This window comes from Rattus norvegicus, chromosome 1 (genome assembly GCF_036323735.1).
Source record: "Rattus norvegicus strain BN/NHsdMcwi chromosome 1, GRCr8, whole genome shotgun sequence".
NCBI lineage: Eukaryota > Metazoa > Chordata > Mammalia > Rodentia > Muridae > Rattus > Rattus norvegicus.
The window spans coordinates 252,680,892-252,701,102 of record NC_086019.1 but is presented as its reverse complement, the minus strand read 5'-3'; the positions used below and the strand labels follow the sequence as shown (position 1 = coordinate 252,701,102).

Sequence of the window (20,211 nt, the reverse complement as noted above, 5' to 3'; positions counted from 1 at the left end):
CCATGTAGCTCGTGGGGACCTGACTCACAGTGAGGCACACTGCCTCCGCTGTGTTTAGAGCACCTTGTTCCCTTGTTTCTCCTCCATCCCTGCTGTCTCTTACCCTTTTCCCACCTCCTCTTCCTCAGGGTTCCCAATCCCTGAGGGGAGGGACAGGGCTGGCTGATCCGAGCCTCTCACTCCCTGCATCATGTCTGCCTGTGGGTCTCTGTGTCTGTGCCCCTCTGCTGCAGGAGAAGGGTCTCTGATGGGGGCTGAGCAAGGCGCTGATCTCTGCGCATGGCAGAGTGTCCTCAGGAATCATTGGATTGCTGTGTCCCTTTTGCAGAAGGGTCGTATTTGATTTTCCCCTAAATCCCCGGCTGTCTAGTCTTAGTTCTTGTCACCCAAGCATCGTCAGGGGTGGGTTCTGTCTCATGGAGTGGGCCTTAGGTCAGATACTGGTTGGTCACTCAGACAAGCTTTGTGCTGCCGTTGCACAGGGTGTCTTTTGTGCAGGAGGCCATGGATCAGAGGGTTTATGTTGGGTTGGTACTTACGGTTCTCTTTGGGAGCATGCAGGGGACCTTCCGAGAACACTAGCCAGCAGCAGCGAGGCTCTTGCAGGCACCAGCCCTGCTCCCCATGCCCAGTGAGTTGTGTAGATGTTATTTTCAGCAAGGAGGTCTCACCACCACTCGGTACAGAGTCTTTCAACAGTCTGGGTTGTTTGGGGGATCCCTTTGGCCAACAACTCAGTTAGATGCAACCCCTTCCTAGGACTGAGGCTTTGTTTGGTGATGAGAGATGTCTGTCCAGCTAGGGCTCTGTTTTCCCTGTCCTTTGGTGACTTCATTCCAATTGCCTTCATTATACGTACACAGTTTAGGAAGCTTCCACTGTATTAGGTTTGCCTGTGACCCCTCAGGTGACCCTTAGTTTTAGCCTTCCCTCCCTGTCTCACTCTTCCCTCTCCCTTCATGTTTGATCTTCCCATCCCAGCCCATCCCCTTGTCCCTGCCTCCTGTCCCCAGTCCATCCATATCTAGTCTGTTATTCTATTTCCCCTCCTAGGAAGATGGATCCCTCTCCCCCATCCCATACCCTTCACCTAGCCTGAGGGGGTCTACAGACTGATTGAGCTCGTTTATCTGACTCAACAGCCAACATCCACATCTAAACAAACACACACTATGCTTGGCTTTATGGGTCTGGGTCACTTCACTCAGGGTGATGCTTTTCTAGTCCATCCGTTTACCTGGGAATTTCCTGATTTCATTTTTTCAAACAGTGGAGTAATATTCCATTGGTCATGCACCGCGTTTTCCTTATCCACTCATAGAGCAGCAGTGGACGTGGTGTCCTTGTGGTAGGATGAACCCTCCTTTGCGTGTATGCCCCAGACTGGCGTAGCTGAATCCCATCTTTCAGATGAACTGCCACACTGATGTCCACAGTGACTTTATGAGTCTGCAGTCCCACCAGCGATGGACGTGTGTCCCCTTGCTTCACATTCTCTCCAGTATGAGCTGTCGTTTGTTTTATTGATCTTGATCGTTCTGACTGGTGTGAGACGAAATCTCAAAGCAGTTTTGATTTGCATTTCCCTGATGGCTAAGGATGTTGAACATTTCTTTAGGCGCTTCTCGGCCATTTGAGTTTCCTCTGTTGAGAATTCTGTTTTGTTTGTCCCTGTTTTTAAATTGGGTAATTTGTTTTCTTGATACCCAGTTTCCTGAGTTCTTTATGTATTTTGGATTATCAGCCCTTTTATCAGATTCGGAGCTGGTGAAATCCTTTTTTTCATTCTGTAGGTTTCAGTTCTGTCTGAATGATGGTGCCCTTTGCCATGCAGAAGTGTCTCAGTTTCTCGAGGTCCTAGTTAATGTGTTCAGTTCGGAAAGTCTTCTCCTGTGCTGGGTTCAAGGCTAACCCCACTTTCTCTTCTGTCAGATTCAGTGTTTCTGCTCTCATATTGAATTCTTTGATCCATTTGAAGTTGAGCTTTTACAGAGTGACAAGTGTGGATCTCTCTGCATTCTTCTATATGTAGTCATCCAATCTGACCAGCACCTTTGGTTGAAAATGCTGTCTTTTCCAGCGTGTATTTTTTACTTCTTTATAAAAAAATAAGGAGTCCATAGATGTGTGGATATATGTGTCTGGGTCTTCAGTTGGATTCCATTATCACATGTCTTTTTGTGCCAATATGAAGTTTTTATTACTAAAGCTCTGTAATACTGTTTGAAATTGGGGATGGGGGTACCTCCAGCAGGTCTTTGATTATTCAGGATTGTTTTAGCTGAGAATTAACCTTTCGAGATCTGTAAAGAATTGTGTTAGAATTTTGATGGGACTGTGTGAAATCTGTAGAATGGTAGGATAGCCATTTTTACTGTTAATCTTGCTGGTAATAGTGTGAGAGAGCTTTCCTTCTCCTGCTATCTTCAATCTCTGTCGTCAGTGTCTTAATGGTTTCAGTCTTACGAGCCTCTCACTTGCTTGGTTAGAGTTACCCCAAGAGTTCCTCCTCTGTTTATTTTTTTTTTCCTTTTCTTTTTTTTTTCGGAGCTGGGGACCGAACCCAGGGCCTTATGCTTGCTAGGCAAGCGCTCGAGACCACTGAGCTAAATCCCCAACCCCTCCTCCTCGGTTTATTATTTGTATATAGGGGGCCACGGATTTTTTTGAGGTAATGTTACATCCTGCCACTTCACTGGAAATGTTTATCAGCTGTAGGAGTTTTCCAGTGGAATTTTTAGTGTCACTTATATAAACTATCATATCGTCTACATATAAGGATACTCTTTCTATTTGTATCCCGTTGTTCTCCTTCGCTGTTTTATTGCTCTGGTTAAGATTAGTTGAATGGGTACAGAGAGAGTGGGCAGCCTTGACTTGTTCCCAATTTCTTTCCAGAATTGCTTTGAGTTTCTCTCCATTTAGGTTGATGTTGACTGTGGTCTTGATTCAAACTGCCTTTATTATTATGTGGAAGTCTGTCCCTCGTGTGCCTAATCTCTCCAGGACTTTTATCATGAAGGGGTGTTGGATTTTGACAGAGGCCTTTTCTCCATCTGATGAGATGACCGTGTGGTTCTTGTCCTTTGGTTTAATCACATGCTTGATTACTTTTATCAATTTACATATGCTGCCCATCCTTGCATTTCTGGGATGAAGCCTACTTGATCATGGTCGATGATCTTTTTGATGTGCTCTTGGAGTCTGTTTGCAAGTATTTTGTTAAGAATGTCTGCATCTATGTTCATAAGGAAAACTGGTCTGTAGTACTCTTTGTTGGTCTTCATGTGTCTCTTTGTTGGTCTTCATGTGTCAGGCTTAGATATCAGAGTGACCAACCTTATACAACAAATTGGAGCAGTGCTTCCTGTGTTTCTATTTTGTGGAATAGCTTGAGGAATGTTGGCACTAACTCTTCTTTGAAAGTCTGGTAGAATTCTGCACTAAAATCATACGGCCCTGGGCTCGTTTTGGTAGGGCAACTTTTAAAGACTGCTCCTTTCTCTTTCGCTAAAGCTTGGAGGTCTGTTGAAATTGTGTATCTGATCTTGAGTTAAGTGAAGGTAAGTGGTATGTTTCAAGAAAAATTATCTTTTTTTGTTTAGATTTTCCAGTTTGGTGGCGTGCAGGTTTTTAAAAGTATGTTCTTAGGATTGTTGGGATTTCCTCAGGGTCTGCTGTTCTGCCCCCTGTTCACTTCTAATTTTGTTAATTTGGATGTCCTCTTTCCACCGTTAGTTAATTTGCATAAGGGTTTGTCAATCTCACTATTCTCGAAGAACCAACTTTGTTTTTCATTGGTTATTTGTTTGCTTTTGTTGTTCCTATTTTACTCACTTTAGACCTGAGTTAATTATTTCTTGACATCTATTCTTTCTGGGTATGATTCTTTTTTCCTTTATGTAGGCACTTAGTGCTATGACTCCGCCTCTTAGAACTAGAACTGTGTCCCGTGAGGTTGGGTAGGTTGTGTTTTCATTTTCATTCTCTTCTAGAAAGCTTTTCTTAATTTCTGCCTTGACTCATTTCTCATTCAGTGGGGAGCTGCTCAGTCTCGGTGAGTTTGTGAGCTTCCTGTTGTTTCTGTGGAGCTTGGCACCCAGCTTTAATCCATGGTGGTCAGATAGGATGCAGGATGTTATTTCAATGTCCTCGTAGCTGTTGAGACTTCCTTTATGTCTGAATATGTGCTCAGTTTCAGAGAAAGCTCCGTGGGGTGCTGAGAACAAGGCATATTCTTTTGTGTTTGGGTGAAATGTTCTGTAGATGTCTGTTGGGTCCATTCGGTTTATAACGTCTGTGAGCTCCAGTATTTCTCTGCTCAGTTTTTGTGGGGATGTCCTGTCCATTGCTGCGAGTCCAGTACTGAAGTCTCCCACTGTCCGAGTGTGAGTGTGTGTACGTGATTTAAGTCTAGCAGTGTTTGTTCCTTTTGTGAACTCGAGCATCCTTGTGTTTGGTGCACGGATGTTAAGAATCGCAATGTCCTCTATTTGGATTTTTCCTTTCGGCCTGCAGTGTCCTTCCCTAGCTCCTCTGATGAGTTTTGGTTTGGAATCAACTTTTGTCAGATACTAAAATGGCTACAGCTAGGTCCATTTGCTTGGACTCTCTCCATCCTTCACCCTGAGGCGATGTCTGCCCTTGGGGTTGAGATGTGTTTCTTGGCCGCCTCAGAAGGATGGATCCTGGTTTTGTGTTCATTCTGTTAGTCTGCCTTTTTATATTTTTGGTTGTGAGCCTAGCCTTTAATGGCTGAGCCATCTCTCCAACCCCGTTAGTCTGCCTTTTTATTGGGGATTGAGACCCTGATTTTGAGAGTTGTCAGTGAGCGTGCTTGTTGATTCTTGTTTTGTTCCTGTGTGCTTTCCTCCCTGTTGGTCTTGCTGGCCTGAGATTGTTTATTCCTTGTGTTTTCTATGGTGTGATTAACCTCTTCAGCTTGAAGTTTTCCATCTAGAACTTTCTGTAGACCTGTACTCATGGATATTACTGCTTGTGTTTGGTTTTTATCTTGGAAAGTGTTTCTGCATCCATTGTGGTTGAACGGTTGCTGCATTCAGTACTCTGGGATCTGTGGGATCTCTTAGAATTTGTAGGACACCTGTCCAGGCCCTTCTGACTGGTATCTATTCTTGTATTATTCTTGTATTTGGTCTTTCTCTCCTGTCCCAGATTTCCTGCATGTTTTATGCCTGGAGTCTTAAATCTGACATTGTCATTGACTGAGGTACCCATTTCTCTATCTCGACTTCAGTGCAAGTCTTCTGTGTGCTGTTACCTAAAAACACTAGAAACTATAACTGTGTGAGACATAGATGGGTTTTGCTATGGGAATTTTTGTTGACTCTTAGAATAGACTCATGGAGATTTTAGGCATTTGGGTTTCATTTCCATTAATAACAAAACAGTAGGCATTCCCTAAACTTTAAAATGTCAGATGGCGTGCCAAGTAGACAAAAAAACAAACAAACAAACAAAAACCCCAAACCCTAGCTCAGGACTCAAAAACAGACACAGAGAGTCAGGGGCCCCTCCCGTTCAGTTTCTTTTCCAACATACAATTGAGCTAGCAAACACAACTTTCTGTGTTCTTGGAGCTCACTCTCAGTGGGCGTGGATGAGGGTACAAGAACATGGCTTAGTGTGTCACATCATCTGCCGGAAGATACTCGGTGTAGTGGTGGGAAGCCACCAGGGGAGCCAGAGTCAGTGCAGGAAGCAGGAAGGTTTGTCAGGAGGAGGAAGGGAGCTGATTGCTCGCTAACTTTCCAGGGACCGTTGGTTCTCAGTTGGTTCACTTACGGTGAATTAAGAAACTGTTGGGTGCTTGGTTTGACAGTTTTAAGTTGGTACTTAAAATCTGGACAGGACAGAAGAGATTAACATGGCTCCTGCTCTCAGATGACACACAAATTCGGGATGCCTCCCATATTTAAAAGAGGAAAACTCTTTCGGGTTCATGCTCTTCCAAAGAATTTAAGTTTGGTTCCCAACCACATTGGATAGGCAGCTCACAATCCGTAACTCCTGCTCCAGGGGACGTGTGTCCCTTCTGCCCTCTACAAGTGTCCACAAGCACATACACATATAATTTTCCTTTTCTTTGTTTTGTTTGTTTGTTTTCAAGACAGGGTTTCTTTGTGTAGCCCTGGCTGTCCTGAAACTTACTAACTCTGTAGACCAGGCTGGTCTGTAACTTCGAGATCTGCCTGCTTCTGCCTCCCGGGTCCTGGGATTAAAGGTGTGCACCACCACCACCATTCAGGATATAAAAAAAAAATACCCTGATAAATTCACCAGTTTTTCTATAGTTCTACAGTTCCTTTCTCTGTACCCCATACATCATTTATAAAGGCAGGCTTGTTTCTGAGTGAAACTCCTGCACGAGACGGGGGAATTTGCTTGGTGAGATCATCAGCACAGGCTGTGCAGGGCGACTGGCGAAAAGCAGGAAGCTCTCTGTGTTTCACTCATGTCTTTCTTGTGGCTCCAGGAATCTGCTTGTGTGAAGGTGGTGGCAGCCATGAGCATATGGGATCTGTGCATGGAGAGGGGACATCATGACCTGGAACAGTTTGAGAAGGTGCATCGATACATCAGCGACCAGCTCTTCACACGGTTTGTAAGTGACTTTGGCCTCCTTTTCAAGGCGTGGCTCCCTTCTCAGGGTCCTCTCACAGGACACCTCACACAGAAGTCCCTTCCACAGAGGCAGAGGCAGGAGGCATCAGAGCTAAAGGCCACATTGCTTAGGAACTTCCAAAGATCGGTGGGGCCACGTCATTGTGTGGACTTAGAGTTTGTTAGAGCTCTTTGCAGGGAGTAAGCCTAAAGCAGGAATGTCCACAGGGGGAAGCTTACCGCTTCAAGGGGAATCCTTTTAATAATATGCTGCTAGAGCTGAAAAAGGGCTTGGTGACCTCAGTTCTTTTTTCTTTCTTGTTCTGTTTTCTGTTTTTATTGTTTTTGTTTTTCAGACAGGGTCTCGCTTACAGAGCCCTGACTATCCTGGAGCTTACCAGGCTGGTCTTCACCTGACAGAGATCTTTTTGCCTCTGCCTCCCGAGTGCTGGGATTAAAGGGGTGTACCACCACCGCCTGGTCTGAGGACCTAAGATCTATGCCCTGTACTCTTGTTAAACAGTAGCAGGTGCAGTGGCGCACACTTGTTCTCGGCACTGGGGAGGTAGGTGCACACATCAGACAATGCGATATTGCGTACCTGTTTGTATTCAGGTGCGTAGTGGCGTACCGTCTGTGTCCACGTCTGTCTTTCTAGAAGGAATAAAAGAAAACTATCCTTTGAAAAGCAAAAGTGGGCCTTACCACGCAGTGATCACTGATTAGTGGTTCCTAATGCTCTGACACTTTGATACAATCCGCATGCTGTGCTGACCCAGCCATAACGTTCCCTTACTACTTCATAGCTGTAAGTTTGCTACTGTTATGAGTCATGATGTAAATATCTGATGTGCGACCCCTGTCAAAGGGTCATCTGACCCCCAAATGGATCACAAGCCACAGGTTGAGAACCGCTGGCCTAGACAGTGAGGGAGAGGATGCAGTCCCAGACTTGAGCACTCACACTGAGCTCCTAGACAAGGAGACAAGGGTATGTGGCAGGGTAACCACAGACTAATCGCTCATCGTACTGACGTGTTCTTTACCATTCAGCAACAATGCCAGAAAGGGAGAAGCCTCACTGGCAAAGGCCTGAATGTGAGACTTGCCAGGTGAATCCTGGTAGGGTGTGGCTTTGGGTCTGCACAGGGTCACCTTGGCCTCTCTTGTCCCCATAGAAAGAGAGGACCGAGCGGCTTGTCATCAATCCCTTAAACCAGCTGTTGAACATGTTCACGGGGCCCTACAAGCTGGTGCAGAAGCGTTTCGACAAGCTCCTGGACTTCTACAACTGCACTGAGCGAGCGGAGAAGCTTAAGGACAAGAAGACTCTGGAGGATCTCCAGTCAGCCCGAAACAACTACGAGGCCCTGAACTCCCAGCTGCTGGACGAGCTGCCCAAGTTCCAGCAGTACGCCCAGAGCCTCTTCACCAACTGCATCCACGGCTACGCCGAAGCCCACTGTGACTTCGTGCAGAAGGCGCTGGAGCAGCTGCAGCCCCTGCTGTCGGTGAGTCCTTCCTGCCGGGCCGTGTCAGCTCTGAATACGATTGGTACTTTGTGGAGTTCATGGTAGGGTCATTAGGTCCCAACTCTTGGTCCATTCACGGTGCCACGGAGCCCGTCAATCATCTCTCTCCATCCTAAGGGATGGCTCAAAAGCAGTGGCCGTGCCTTGTCTCTTGCATGAGCTGTCATTTTAGTAATAATTCAGCCAACTACTGCTGACCACAGCGTGGTCACCTAAGACCATCAGGAAACAGATATTTACATTATGATTCATGACAGTTATGAGATGCAGTGAAAAGAATTTTACGGTTGGGGCCACCACAACATGAAAGGGTCGCAGCATCAGGAGGGCTGAGAACCGCTGCTCTGAAGGCTTTGGCCAGGGGTCCTTCATCTGTGCTGTCTGTCTCCTTTCCGGTCTTCACTCCCACGGCCTGCAGCTACTGAAAGCCAGCGACCGAGAAGGCAACCTGATCGCCATCTTCCACGAGGAGCACAGCCGGGTCCTTCAGCAGCTCCAGGTCTTCACTTTCTTCCCCGAGGCCCTCCCAGCCCCCAGGAAGCCCTTCGAGAGGAAAACCACAGACCGCCAGTCATCACGGAAGGCCCTCCTGGGCATGGTGAGTAGGCCCCTAGCGTGGCTCCCAGGACTGACTGACCTGCACAGCGGGCCTCTCAGCATGCCGCCTCAGTCCTCGCCTCCACTCCAGTAGACGTAGCTAATACTGAGCGGCCTGCTTGGCTCCTGCACATGAACACTGTAGTGGGTGGGAGTTTTGACTTTTCATAACAAAGGGAGAACCTGAGGTTAGTGGTCGGGCCTGTCCCGTCTCAGGCTGTTTCCCAGGCATCACTGATGGGGTTGCCGGGTCCACCTGGAGTTCCGGTGTTTTTGGTGTGCATTTCAAGCTGCCTCCCAGCTCATTCTTGGATCTTAGTAAAGCATTGGTACACTGAGGAGTAAATTAAGGGAAATGCATCGGGCCTGGGTTTTGATCTCGTGTTAGGAGAGCCAGCTAACACAGCCAAACATGAATGACTTCTTTGCCTGGAGTAGCATTGTGGCTTTTGGTTTTTTTTAACACAGGTCTTTCATATTTTATAACTAGGGGTAAGATGCAGCAGATCGTGTGGGCTCCTATGCAGAAGGACCGATTGATTACCCTCCTTCTTAGGCGTTTGCTCTATAAAACCCCATGAGCATTTGTTTACTTTACAAGGGACAATTGGATTTACTATTTTCTCTAGTTTTTCACTTTTAAGATTTTATTTTAGATTATGTGTGTAGGTACCTGTGGAATCCAAAAGAGGATGTTGGATTCTCTGGGGCTCCAGTCATGGTCATGAGCTGTCTGACATGGGTGCTCCCATCCTCTATAAGGGCAGTGAGCACCCTTGACCCCTGAACCATCTCTCCAGCTCCTACCTTTAATTTAATCCTCACTACTTAGGTTTATCTAACAATAATAGAAGACCTAGTGATAGACTTGGTATTTGGAATTTTTTGTTTTCATTCTAAATTTTATTTTATATTTTAGAGTCTGGAGAGATGGCTCAGAGGTTAAGAGCACTGACTGCTCTTCCAGAGATGCTGAGTTCAATTCCCAGCTACCACACGGTGGCTCCTAATCATTTGTAATGTGATATGGTGCCCTCTTCTGGCCTGCAGGCGTACGTGCAGGCAGATCACTGTAACGGAATAAATAATCTTATTTAAGATTGTTTGCTTTTATTTTGTTACTAGCAATTGAAGCCAAGGCCTTATATATGCTAAAAAGATGCTCTGCCTCTGGGCTACTGTACCTCCCCAGCCTCAGAACTTTGGCTGTTTAGTAGCATTTTAATCATTTTGTTGTCACTGTTGTTGTTTTTGCATAAAGTAAGGGTGTTAGCTTGCCTCCTAGCTTCCAAGACATTAAATCATTGCACTGTGTCTTTTACCTAACACAGCCTGACTTGATTATAAAAGTGTCTTTTGTAGGTGGTCGGGTGGCTCAGGGTTGGTGCCTCGCTCCCGCCATGGCAAGCTGAGATTAAACGTGGCTGCCAGGGTGCTGGCCGGTGGTTTCTTATTGGTCCCGTTCTGCCTTTCAGCCAAGCTACATGCTGCAGTCAGAAGAACTGCGGAGCTCCCTGCTGGCGAGGTACCCACCGGAAAAGCTCTTCCATGTCCAACGCAACTTCAACGCAGCTCAGGACTTGGATGTCTCCCTTTTGGAAGGTGATCTGGTGGGCGTGATCAAAAAGAAAGACCCCATGGGCAGCCAGAACCGCTGGCTCGTGGACAACGGAGGTGAGCACCCCAGGCACTGGGCAGTCAGGCTCTGAGGAGAAAGACGAGTGAGCCCTGGGTTAGGGGAAGTAACTGTAGAATCGTCCTGATTTCTCGAGTGTGGAGCCCGGGTTGATCCTGAAGCTGCCTGCTTCGGATTGCTTTTGTTCTGACAGCTTTCAGAGACAGTTGTGGTATTTATCTACCCTGAAGGTGTCAGTCACTGTGTTTGTTCTTTGCCTCCTGATTCTGTAAAGTGTGTGTGGTTTTGTCAGCTTTCTCCGCAGCGACGTTTATGGCTAAGTGACCGAAATGAACCAATTCACAGTTTTCTCCTTTTTGGAGGAGGATTATGGGCTTTAGTATAGTCCTTTTTCCCACAATTCTAAATGCAGCAAGTTGATAAAAACAGGGCTTTTTCAGAACCCCCTTGTTAAGGCCTGAACTGAGTAAAGGAAAGAATTTATGATCATAACTTACATTATGAAATAGATAAGCATTTGACATTCCTCAAATAAAAAACTATGAGTTCCAAAGACCATGGCCCAAGTATTTTGGGGGCTTAGGCCAATTTTAGCATTTTGGGGTTCCTTTAAAAGCATCTTTATGAGGTGGCTCAGTTGATAATGCTGTACCAGCCTGAGATTAGAATTCAGACCCAGAATCCATATAAAAAGCCAGGCAGCCTCTAATGGAGGGACCCAGGAGAGTCCCTTGGCTCTAGAAATCTGTAATTCCCTTGTGAGCAGAATCCTGGGATGGAAACAAAGGCAAAGTTTGATGAGACTTAAATAATCCTGGCATTTAATTAAAAGGGAACCGTGAGGGGGCGCTCCCCACTTCAGGAGTCACATGACCAGGGTCCTGCGTTCTCTTAAGACCAGAGACACTTGTGTGCTGAGAGCCATCTGTCACCACCACGTGCTGGGCATGGCCGTGTTCTTGTCCCAGCATCCCCTGACCCTACGATGGCTCTGATGTGTGGAGGAAAGGAGTGCAGGTGGCCTTTCTGAGGAGCTCAGCCCTTGAAATCCATCTTGGCCAGATGTGGTGTTTTTGAACTTAAGCTCACCCAAGTCTTGTCTCAGTTTAGTGATGCCCTGGAGATCCTGTCACATTGTCTGCTGTGCCACTGCCAAATTCAGCAAGGCTGGCCTTGAACTTGCAGTAATCCCTCTGTCTCAGTCTCCTGAGTGCGGAGGGTACAAGTACGAGCTACCTGAGTTTTGGTTTGCTGTCTTGTCACTGTCCTGTCAGTTGTGCACAGACACCTTATTACTTAGGGTGGTGCAGCTGTAAGAATGACCTAGAACGTAGGAGCCATGGGTATGGGCGTCTTCCGGTGTTGGATGTTGCAAACTGTGGATCACTCTTGACCTAGCTTTCTGTTTGACTGTGGTGACTTGGCTGCATGTGTGTCCGTGCCCCACATATGCCTGGTGTGCCTGTGGAACACAGAAGGTGGTGTTGGACCTCCTGGTGGTCGTGACTGCCATGTAGGTGCTGGGAATCGAACCCAGGTCACTGGAAGAGCAGCCTGTGCTCTTAACTGCCCAGCCACTGCTTTTAAGCCCATTGACCTAGCTTTTAAATGGCATGTTGTAAATTCTTCGATATACCCCACTCCCCTGCCCAGCTCCTCTTGCTCCATGCTCTAGCTGTTTTCTTTCCTTCTGCAGTCACCAAAGGCTTTGTCTACAGCTCCTTCCTGAAGCCTTACAACCCTCGATGCAGCCATTCGGATTCCTCTGTGGTCAGCCACTCTTCCACAGAGTCCGAGCACAGCGGCTCCTCCCCCAGCTTCCATCGCCAGAACAGCAGCAGTGCCTTGACCTTCAACTCCAACAGCATGACTGTGTCCTTCACCTCAGGGCTTCCCCAGAAGCAGCCTCAGGACACATCTCCACTGAGGGAATGTGTCCCCGAAACTCTTGGTGTGTCCTCGAACACGGGGAACCCAGAAACTGGACCTTCCCCATGCCCTTCAGATCCAGGCTTCTCCTGCCAGCGCAGGCCGGGCAACCCTGCAGATGGCACCCGAGAGATCAGCCAACCTGCTTCAACCTTGAGGGGCTGCCAGCGACGCTCCCTGCATTCCGAAGTGCTCGGTTACCCTGTGCCAGGGCGCAGTGACCAAGGCAGTGACTCCATAAAAGGAACCTCAAGAGCCTGTCAGACCGCAGGAGACAGAGACAGAGGGCTCGGAAGCAGCGAGGCAGAGGGCAACCAGGTACGCACACCCTGCCCTGTGTGGCTCCAGAGCGTGGCAGACATAGAGTGAGTGTGGGAGAGGACCAGGCAGGGCCAGTAAACCAGGTGCTGCCCTACATGGCCCAGGACCATGCTGTCCTAGGGAGCAGCTCGCCCCAACTCCCATACACTCCAACACACACACACACACACACACACAGGCACGCACGCCTGTTTCCACAGACACTACCAGGCCATCCCTAGGGCTCTTCTCTTCATCCCTGGGCATTTAAAAGACACCAAGAAGAAGCCTGTTTTTCACTCTTCAAACCCGTGAATCCTGCCAGGATGTGCAGGCTGCTGTTTAACTCTGCACCCATGCAGACTTTTACCCACCCAGCTATATTTTTAGTCCTAGAATCTAAAAACAAAAGAGCGGTGCTGGTTCAGTTTTTCCTGGTTTCACACGGCCTGCTCACGGGGCTTCACAAGGCCAGGGGCTGCCTTTCTGTCCCCACGTTGGTCCCCCAAGGCTCACCTTGGTTGCAGGGGCTCACACAGCAGCAGGTTTTCACATCGGTGTCAGGAGATACAGTCTGTGTCGTGTTGCCTCTGTTGGGGTCTAGATGCCAAAGGCCACGTCTGGCTTTCATGCCACAGCTGAGAATGGCAGCCGCTGGCTTCTTTCTGGCTGACAGCTTAGGACAGATGTCCCAGCTCTGCCCCAGAGGGAACTCACTTCTAGCCTAGCTGGCCCCAGGGTCTCATGGCCTCTCCCATCACCGAGCAAACCCCACCTCCATGTTGTGCCCCATTTATGACTCCTACAGGTTGACCTTTCTTGCTTTGAGAATAATTGCATATCATTACATTAGTTTGGTTTAAGTTTTTTCTTTCCCGCTCTGGGAATGGAACTAGGGTTTGGGGCGGGCTAAGCCGGTGGGCTGAGCTGTCCTAATAGTTAACTTCTAGGTGGAATCCAGAATTGGCACAGCTCGCCCATCTTCCATGTGGACCAAATGTCCCTGCCGTTCTTTTTTTTTTTTTTTTTTTTTTTGGTTCTTTTTTTCGGAGCTGGGGACCGAACCCAGGGCCTTGCGCTTCCTAGGTAAGCGCTCTACCACTGAGCTAAATCCCCAGCCCCATCCCTGCCGTTCTTTAAGCCATTCTGAAACCGTGGAAAGCTCTGCGGGTTCTGGAGAGGTCTTTGCTTTTGAAACAGTGTCCCCTGTGAATGCCAGGCTGGCCTCCAGGTGGTGGCATTCCTCCTGCCTCTGCCTCCCGAGCTGTGGGATGACAGCACTTGCCACCATCTGAGATGGTTTCAGTTTTCTTTTCCTCCGCCCTGTTCATTGTGGACTACTCGATGGTATACAGCTGTTAAAACTCCAAGTTAAATCAGATTAGAAATTCAGCTTCCAGCTGGGCAGGTAGGTGGTGGCACACACCTTTAATCCCAGCACCCTGGAGGCGGAGGAAGGCGGATCTCTGAGTTTGAAGACAGCCAGAGCTCCGTAGAGATATCCTGTCTCAGAAAACCAAAAAAGAAAACTCTTCTTCCAGGCCCACGGGGCACAGCAGCTGTACAGCACAGACTGTTGCCTCCATAGCAACTTCCCGCAGGTTTCTAACCCCCTCTCTCCCTCACACAGGTCTATTTTGCCATCTACACCTTCAAGGCACGAAACCCAAATGAGCTGACTGTGTTGGCCAATCAGAGACTCAGGATCCTTGAGTTTAAAGACGTCACAGGCAATACAGAGTGGTGGTTGGCTGAAGTTAACGGAAAGAAGGGCTACGTCCCGTCCAACTATATCCGAAAAACTGAGTACACCTGAGCCAAGTTGCCTTGGGTCCCCACCTCGAGGCCGCTTTCAGTCCACTGAGAAGTTCTGGTGGGCTCCAGGCACCTGCTGTCAAGCAGGGCTCCACCCCACTGCCTATCCATAACGCGGAGCGCACAATAAGCTTTGTTCTGATTGGGTTGTACACTTTGATGCTCGCTAGAATTTGACGTGGGTGGACCCCAAAGGTTTGCCAGTGACTCAGTGTCCACAGGAAGCAGGCCAAATGCTGGTGTCAGCTTTGGGAAATGAGACATTCCCAATCAGAAATGCAGTATTGTATGCCGGAAGCTGTATGGCATCAGAGGATGCTGGCATTGGCTGCCTCGTACGCCTTGGTCAACTGAGTAGTCACGGGGTGAGGAGGAGTGGGTTCCAAGACCTTCTCCATCTCGCCTCCATACACAGGAACAGTTATGTCAGGATCACACCAAACCTGGTGTGTCAAGGTGTCTAAGACACCCCGGTGCCCGGCAGCCTTCTCTCTCTGACACTTGCCCCTCACTCCTAGTTCTTAACACGATAGCCTTTCACTGCTTCCCCGTTGAATGTTTACAGTCTAACTTTTCTTCCACCCGTGAGTCTGGACCATGTGTCTGGAAGGTTCTCTTACCTTGTCGAACATGGTCATCTGCCTCTTCCCTGACACTCATCTTAATTTTATTTGATCTTGATGGTGTCTCCTAACCTTTCTCCCTATACTTATTGACTGACAAGATTTCCCTAGTCTAGCGGGCTTGGCACTCCGGCCAGCCACTGAAAGTATTCTGCTGGGTGGAAGCCAGACGCCTGCCCCACCCCCTTCCACCGCAGCACTCTGCTGCGGTCTAGTCACCTCCACACGTGCTCAAGACAACCCACGTGGCTTATTTTGAAGTAGGTAGGACCGGTGGCCGAAGAAGCTTGCCTTAGAGTTTGGAAATAAGAATTTTCTTTCTCACCACCAACTGCCATACTTCAAGGACAATATTTCAAAGTCAGACAGATGCTAATGTGCCTAATGAGACCTCGAACCCAAGGCTGGAAGGTGATCGCTAAACCCTCATGTGAAGAAACGGTCCCAGAGACTTGTCTCAGCATGGGTCCTAGACTGCAGCCTTCCAGATGCACATGTGGCCTTAAAATCCTGGTGAATCAGGGCAGCCTGTGGACACCCCGGCTGCACCACTGGTCGGAGCCTCTTATGAAGTGTTTATATTTAGAGATGTTTATATTTAAGTCGCTATTTTTTAAATAAAGCATTTCTATTGACCGTAAGTGTGTTTCCTTCATCTTGAATCTGAGCCTTTTTTCTCATCTTTGCCCTGCTGAGCCAAAGAGGACCTGTCTTTTTCCAGTACGTCTACAGTTTACTGTCATAGATTTGAGTCATTAATCCAGTTTGAGGCTTTTTCCTTTCTCTTTGGGGGGTGGGGTGGGGGTGATCTGTGTAGCCCGCACCTCTCAAATGAGATCCTCTTGCCTCGCCTGGGTGGTGGGGTTACACGTGTTTGTACCCTGTAAGTCAATTTTTTTTGGGGGGGGGTTCTTTTTTTCGGAGCTGGGGACCGAACCCAGGGCCTTGCGCTTCCTAGGCAAGCGCTCTACCACTGAGCTAAATCACCAACCCCATAAGTGGTGAAATGAGACCTTCCCCCCACCACCCCCCCTGAAGCTAGGGACCAAACCCAGGGCCTTGTGCTTGCTAGGCAAGTGCTCTACCACTGAGCTAAATCCCCAACCGATTTTATTTTATTTTTTTTTTTTAAAGTATGAGGCTGTTGGGCGTGTGGTGTGCACTTTTAATCCCAGCACTTAATTGATTTAGAGTTTTTCATTTCTGGGACTTGCTTTCCTGTGCATTTCTAGGTCTTTGCTGAGTTTTTTCATCCAAATTCTTAAGTCTCTCTAGGATTTCAATTCCTTGTTTTGGTTCTTGTAGTGAGAATTTTGGAATTTTGGTTTCTTAACAGCAACAACAACAAAAGAAATTAGAATGTGCTTTTGTTTTAATCCGGCTGTAGAGATGTGGAATTCGGACCTTCCTAAGCAGCTGACCTTGATTTGCCTGGTGCTCTAGCAGAGGCCTAGTTTTGCCAGCTGCAGGTAATTTCTGTGATGGTGTGATGTTTGGAATTCTGGGAACTTTTTAAAGGTATATAAATGTTAGACTGCCCCACCCCTCAAGATAGGTGGGTGGGTGTCGGTCATTTAGGGAAGTCGGTTCTGTTTTATTAGTAGCCGTGGTCAAAGAACGGAAAGGAATTAGACTCGGGATTTTCCCTAATTCCTCTCTCCCCTCTGTTATTGTTCATCCAGTGTCAGGGATGAGGAGGGTGGGAAAAAGAACCCACAAAGTAGCAAAGACCAGCTACAGGTTCTGAATTCTTTCCTCTGTGAATGTTTCAAGTGTTCTCACCAAAAGGAAATTATGTTCCCATCTGGGCAAGACCATCACTGTTCCCAGCAGCCGGCATTGCACAGCTCAGTGCTATGAAAATGGGCCAGAAATCTGGCTCTGGCTGGGGAGCTCACAGGCGCCACCAATGACCCTAGCACTGCTGTTCAGCTCAGTGCACACCAAACTGCCTCTAAATTCTTACCCCTGCCCATAAATTAATGCAGCCCTCAGACCTTATCAGACACGTGTCTTTGTGTGGTGGATAGTGGTTAGCACGGAAACTCACAACAGGCCAGAGCACAGAGAGGAAGTGTCAGCCATTGCTCAGCTACAAATGATACAGATGTTACAGTTAGAGACCACAAGAGAAGTGGGGTGTGTGTGTGTGTGTGTGTGTAAGATTGTGAGGGTCAGAGGTCAGGGAGAGCTGGAGTAAAACTCCTAGACAGGACACCAACCCAGTCAACATTCTAATTATAGTGAGAAAGGGTTCATGAGCCAGCCCCCCCCCCCCCCGCCCACACACACACATGTTAATTGAGGAGCTGTGACTTCTGGGAAAAGAGTCTCGGTTTTCTTAGAGGCTCTAGGAAGTTGGACCACACTCCAATGGATGGCCCCAACTTCACAAGTGTAGGAAGAGCACAAATTGGAGTCGACAGTTATTAAAACAAAAGCCAAGAAGCTGGGGCTCTGGGGGGGATCTGAGTTGAGTGTGGGCTGAGTATGATCAAATGCATTATGTGAAATGCAATAAAATATTTAAAAGATAATTATATCCAGTTAGTTGTGCGTCGGTCATTCTGCAGTGGGTTCATGAGTTGAAATGTTGCTCATGATAAACTTAACACAACTTCTAGCCGCAGGGAAATGTCGGCTAGAACATCACAGTGTAAACAGTTGGAGGGGCTCGAGGGCTGCATCAAGGGCTTCGTTCGGAGCTGGTGACTGACAGCAAAGCCATGCTGGCTTCCTTAAAAGGCATCGCCCGGTTTGGAGAGAATGGACTCCAAGCGGATGAAGATTATTGGATCCAAGGCAGGAGAAGCAGTCGCTGGGGATATGGAGTCTAACTGACTTAGGCTAAAGACTTATTGAGAAACGGAAAGAGAAATATCCTATAAAGAATACGAAACTGAAGAAATCAGGGTGTCGTTAAGGAAGAGTATACATCTCAATACCGGATGCTTTCTAGGCCTCCGTTACGTAAGATCTCATCGGCAGGATCAGCAGGGCTAAACCACCATCCTCGGGAAGCTGTGGGAACGAACACTAACCTAAGAGGTCCCCGGGGAATTTGTGTGTGCAGTAAAGGTTGACACACGTCTGTCTTAGTCAGGGTTCCTATTGCTGGGATGAAACACTGCGTCCAAGACAACTTGGGGAGGAAAGGGTTTAGTTGGCTAACAATATCCTGAGTTATAGACCATTGAGAGAAACCAAGGCAAGAACTCCAAAACCCAGCAGAGCCTAGAGGCCGGGGCTGATGCAGAGTCCATGGAAGGGTGCTACTTACTGACTTGCTCCTCGTGGCTTGCTCAGCCTTTTTTATTACAGGACCGGGACCACCAGCCCAAGGAAGGTACCAGCAGGCTGGGCCCTCTCACATCAATCACTAAGAAAACGCTCTACAGGCTCGCCCCACCTTATGAAGGCATTTCCTCATCCGAGGTTCCCTCCTCTTGAATGACCATAGCTTGTGTCAAGTGGACATAAAACTAGCCAGCACAATGTCTAAGTAATTTTTAAAAGCTATTTAATTTTTTAAATGCGCATCTGTGTGAATGTATGTCATATGTGCGTGGTGCCTGTCAAACCCAGAAGAGAGGGTCAGATCCCCTGGAGCTGGAGTCACAGGAAGCTGGGAGCTGCTCAGTGTGGGTAATGGGACAGGACTCCAGCCTCTGCAAGAGCAGCATGTGCTCTTAACCCCTGAGCCGTCTCTCCAGACTCTCAAACTGAGCTTTTCAAACGGAGTCCAGGTAGCCCAGGCTGGCCCCAAATACATGATCCTCCCGTGTGATATATATTCCATGTGTCACCATACTCAGCTAAGCAATTAATGTTTAATAGAATTTTTTGGGTTTTGTTTGTTTTTGTTTGTTTGTTCTATTGTTTTGTTTTGCCTTTTTGGTTTTTTTTTTTTTAAGATTTATTTACTTATTTTATGTATGTGAGTACACTATTGCTATCTTCAGACACACCAGAAGAGGGCATCGGATCTCATAGATGGATGGCTGTGAGCCACCATGTGGTTGCTGGAAACTGAACTCAGGACTTAACTGCTGGCCCGTCTCTCCAGCCCCAAACAGCTCTCTTCCACATAGCCCTGGCTAATCTGTAACTCACTATATCGACTAGGCTAGCTTCAAACTCACAGAGATCCACCTACCTCTGCCTCCTGAGTGCTGGGATTAAAGGCTCCCTAGAATTTTATTGGCTGCCAGAGAAGTAGAAGTTAGAGGCTGCAGCCACTCGCACACTAGAAGGGAAGGCACTGAAGAAAGCTTCCACACTCGTGTGCCTGCTTTCCGACTCTCAGGCTTTCTCCATCTGTCTGAAGTAGCTCTTCATTTATCTCACGTTCAGTATCACTAGGGCAGGCATGGATGTGAGGAGTCTACGTCTAGACAATGGAGATTTGGGGTCTCCCTCTCAAGATTATGACAAGAAGCCCATGAGAAGATGTTTGTGCACACAGGCAACAAACAGGAAGTACATGATTCAGAGGAGGACTGACTACACTTTCCATCCCAGGCTGGGACTCATGTGGTTTCCAGGACGAGGAATTGCCTGTAAGAACACATCCAAAGATATGCACTTGATTTGAAGCCCTGTGTACCCCACAGTTCCCGTGCACAGGTTCTTAAGCTCTCTCTGTAGCCAATAGCAGCACCTCTCATTGACACTCTCTTTCCCTTCACAGGATGTAGCCCCAATGATCCTTCCACTGGCCTCAACTCCAGTGTGCTGGGATTAGGAACATATACACCATCTGACTCAAAGCTTTTGCAAAGTACTTGGGTTCCTGCGCCTCAATAGTTAATGAGATGTCCTTTATTTTTCTTTTCATTTATTGATTTTTTTGAGGCAGAGTCTCACAACACAGCTCTGGCTGTCCTGGAACTCACTATGTAGACCAGGCTGGCCTCAAACTCAGAGAAACCTGCCTGCTGGGATGAAAGGCATGTGCCACCAACACCCAGCCTAAGAGATACTCTTTAAGGAGAGAGACCACATAGGATGCTTTCCTGGTGTAGCTGTGACCTGGTGACAGGAGGGAGAAAGTAAAAAGAGCAGCCTGGTTAGCGGTATCTGGGAATACTGGGGACAGACAGGCTGCGAGGACCTTGCACCCAACCAGAGGAGTCTGAAGACTCATGCAGACGGT

At 47.7% G+C, this 20,211-nt stretch overlaps 1 protein-coding gene across 7 annotated transcripts in view; it reads left to right on the top strand.

Annotated features, from left to right (window-relative positions):
• The window catches only part of Dnmbp (dynamin binding protein), a 93,237-nt gene extending 77,540 nt beyond the window's left edge, over positions 1-15,697 (top strand). For all 7 annotated transcript variants that reach the window (NM_001395001.1, XM_063264624.1, XM_039080062.2 and 4 more), the window contains 6 exons: positions 6,497-6,625; positions 7,803-8,135; positions 8,575-8,754; positions 10,229-10,427; positions 12,086-12,636; positions 14,249-15,697. In NM_001395001.1, coding sequence (NP_001381930.1) covers positions 6,497-6,625; positions 7,803-8,135; positions 8,575-8,754; positions 10,229-10,427; positions 12,086-12,636; positions 14,249-14,434 — 1,578 coding nt within the window. In that variant the 3' untranslated portion in view covers positions 14,435-15,697. The remainder of the gene's footprint in view (positions 1-6,496; positions 6,626-7,802; positions 8,136-8,574; positions 8,755-10,228; positions 10,428-12,085; positions 12,637-14,248) is intronic.
• Positions 15,698-20,211: the final 4,514 nt, after the last annotated feature.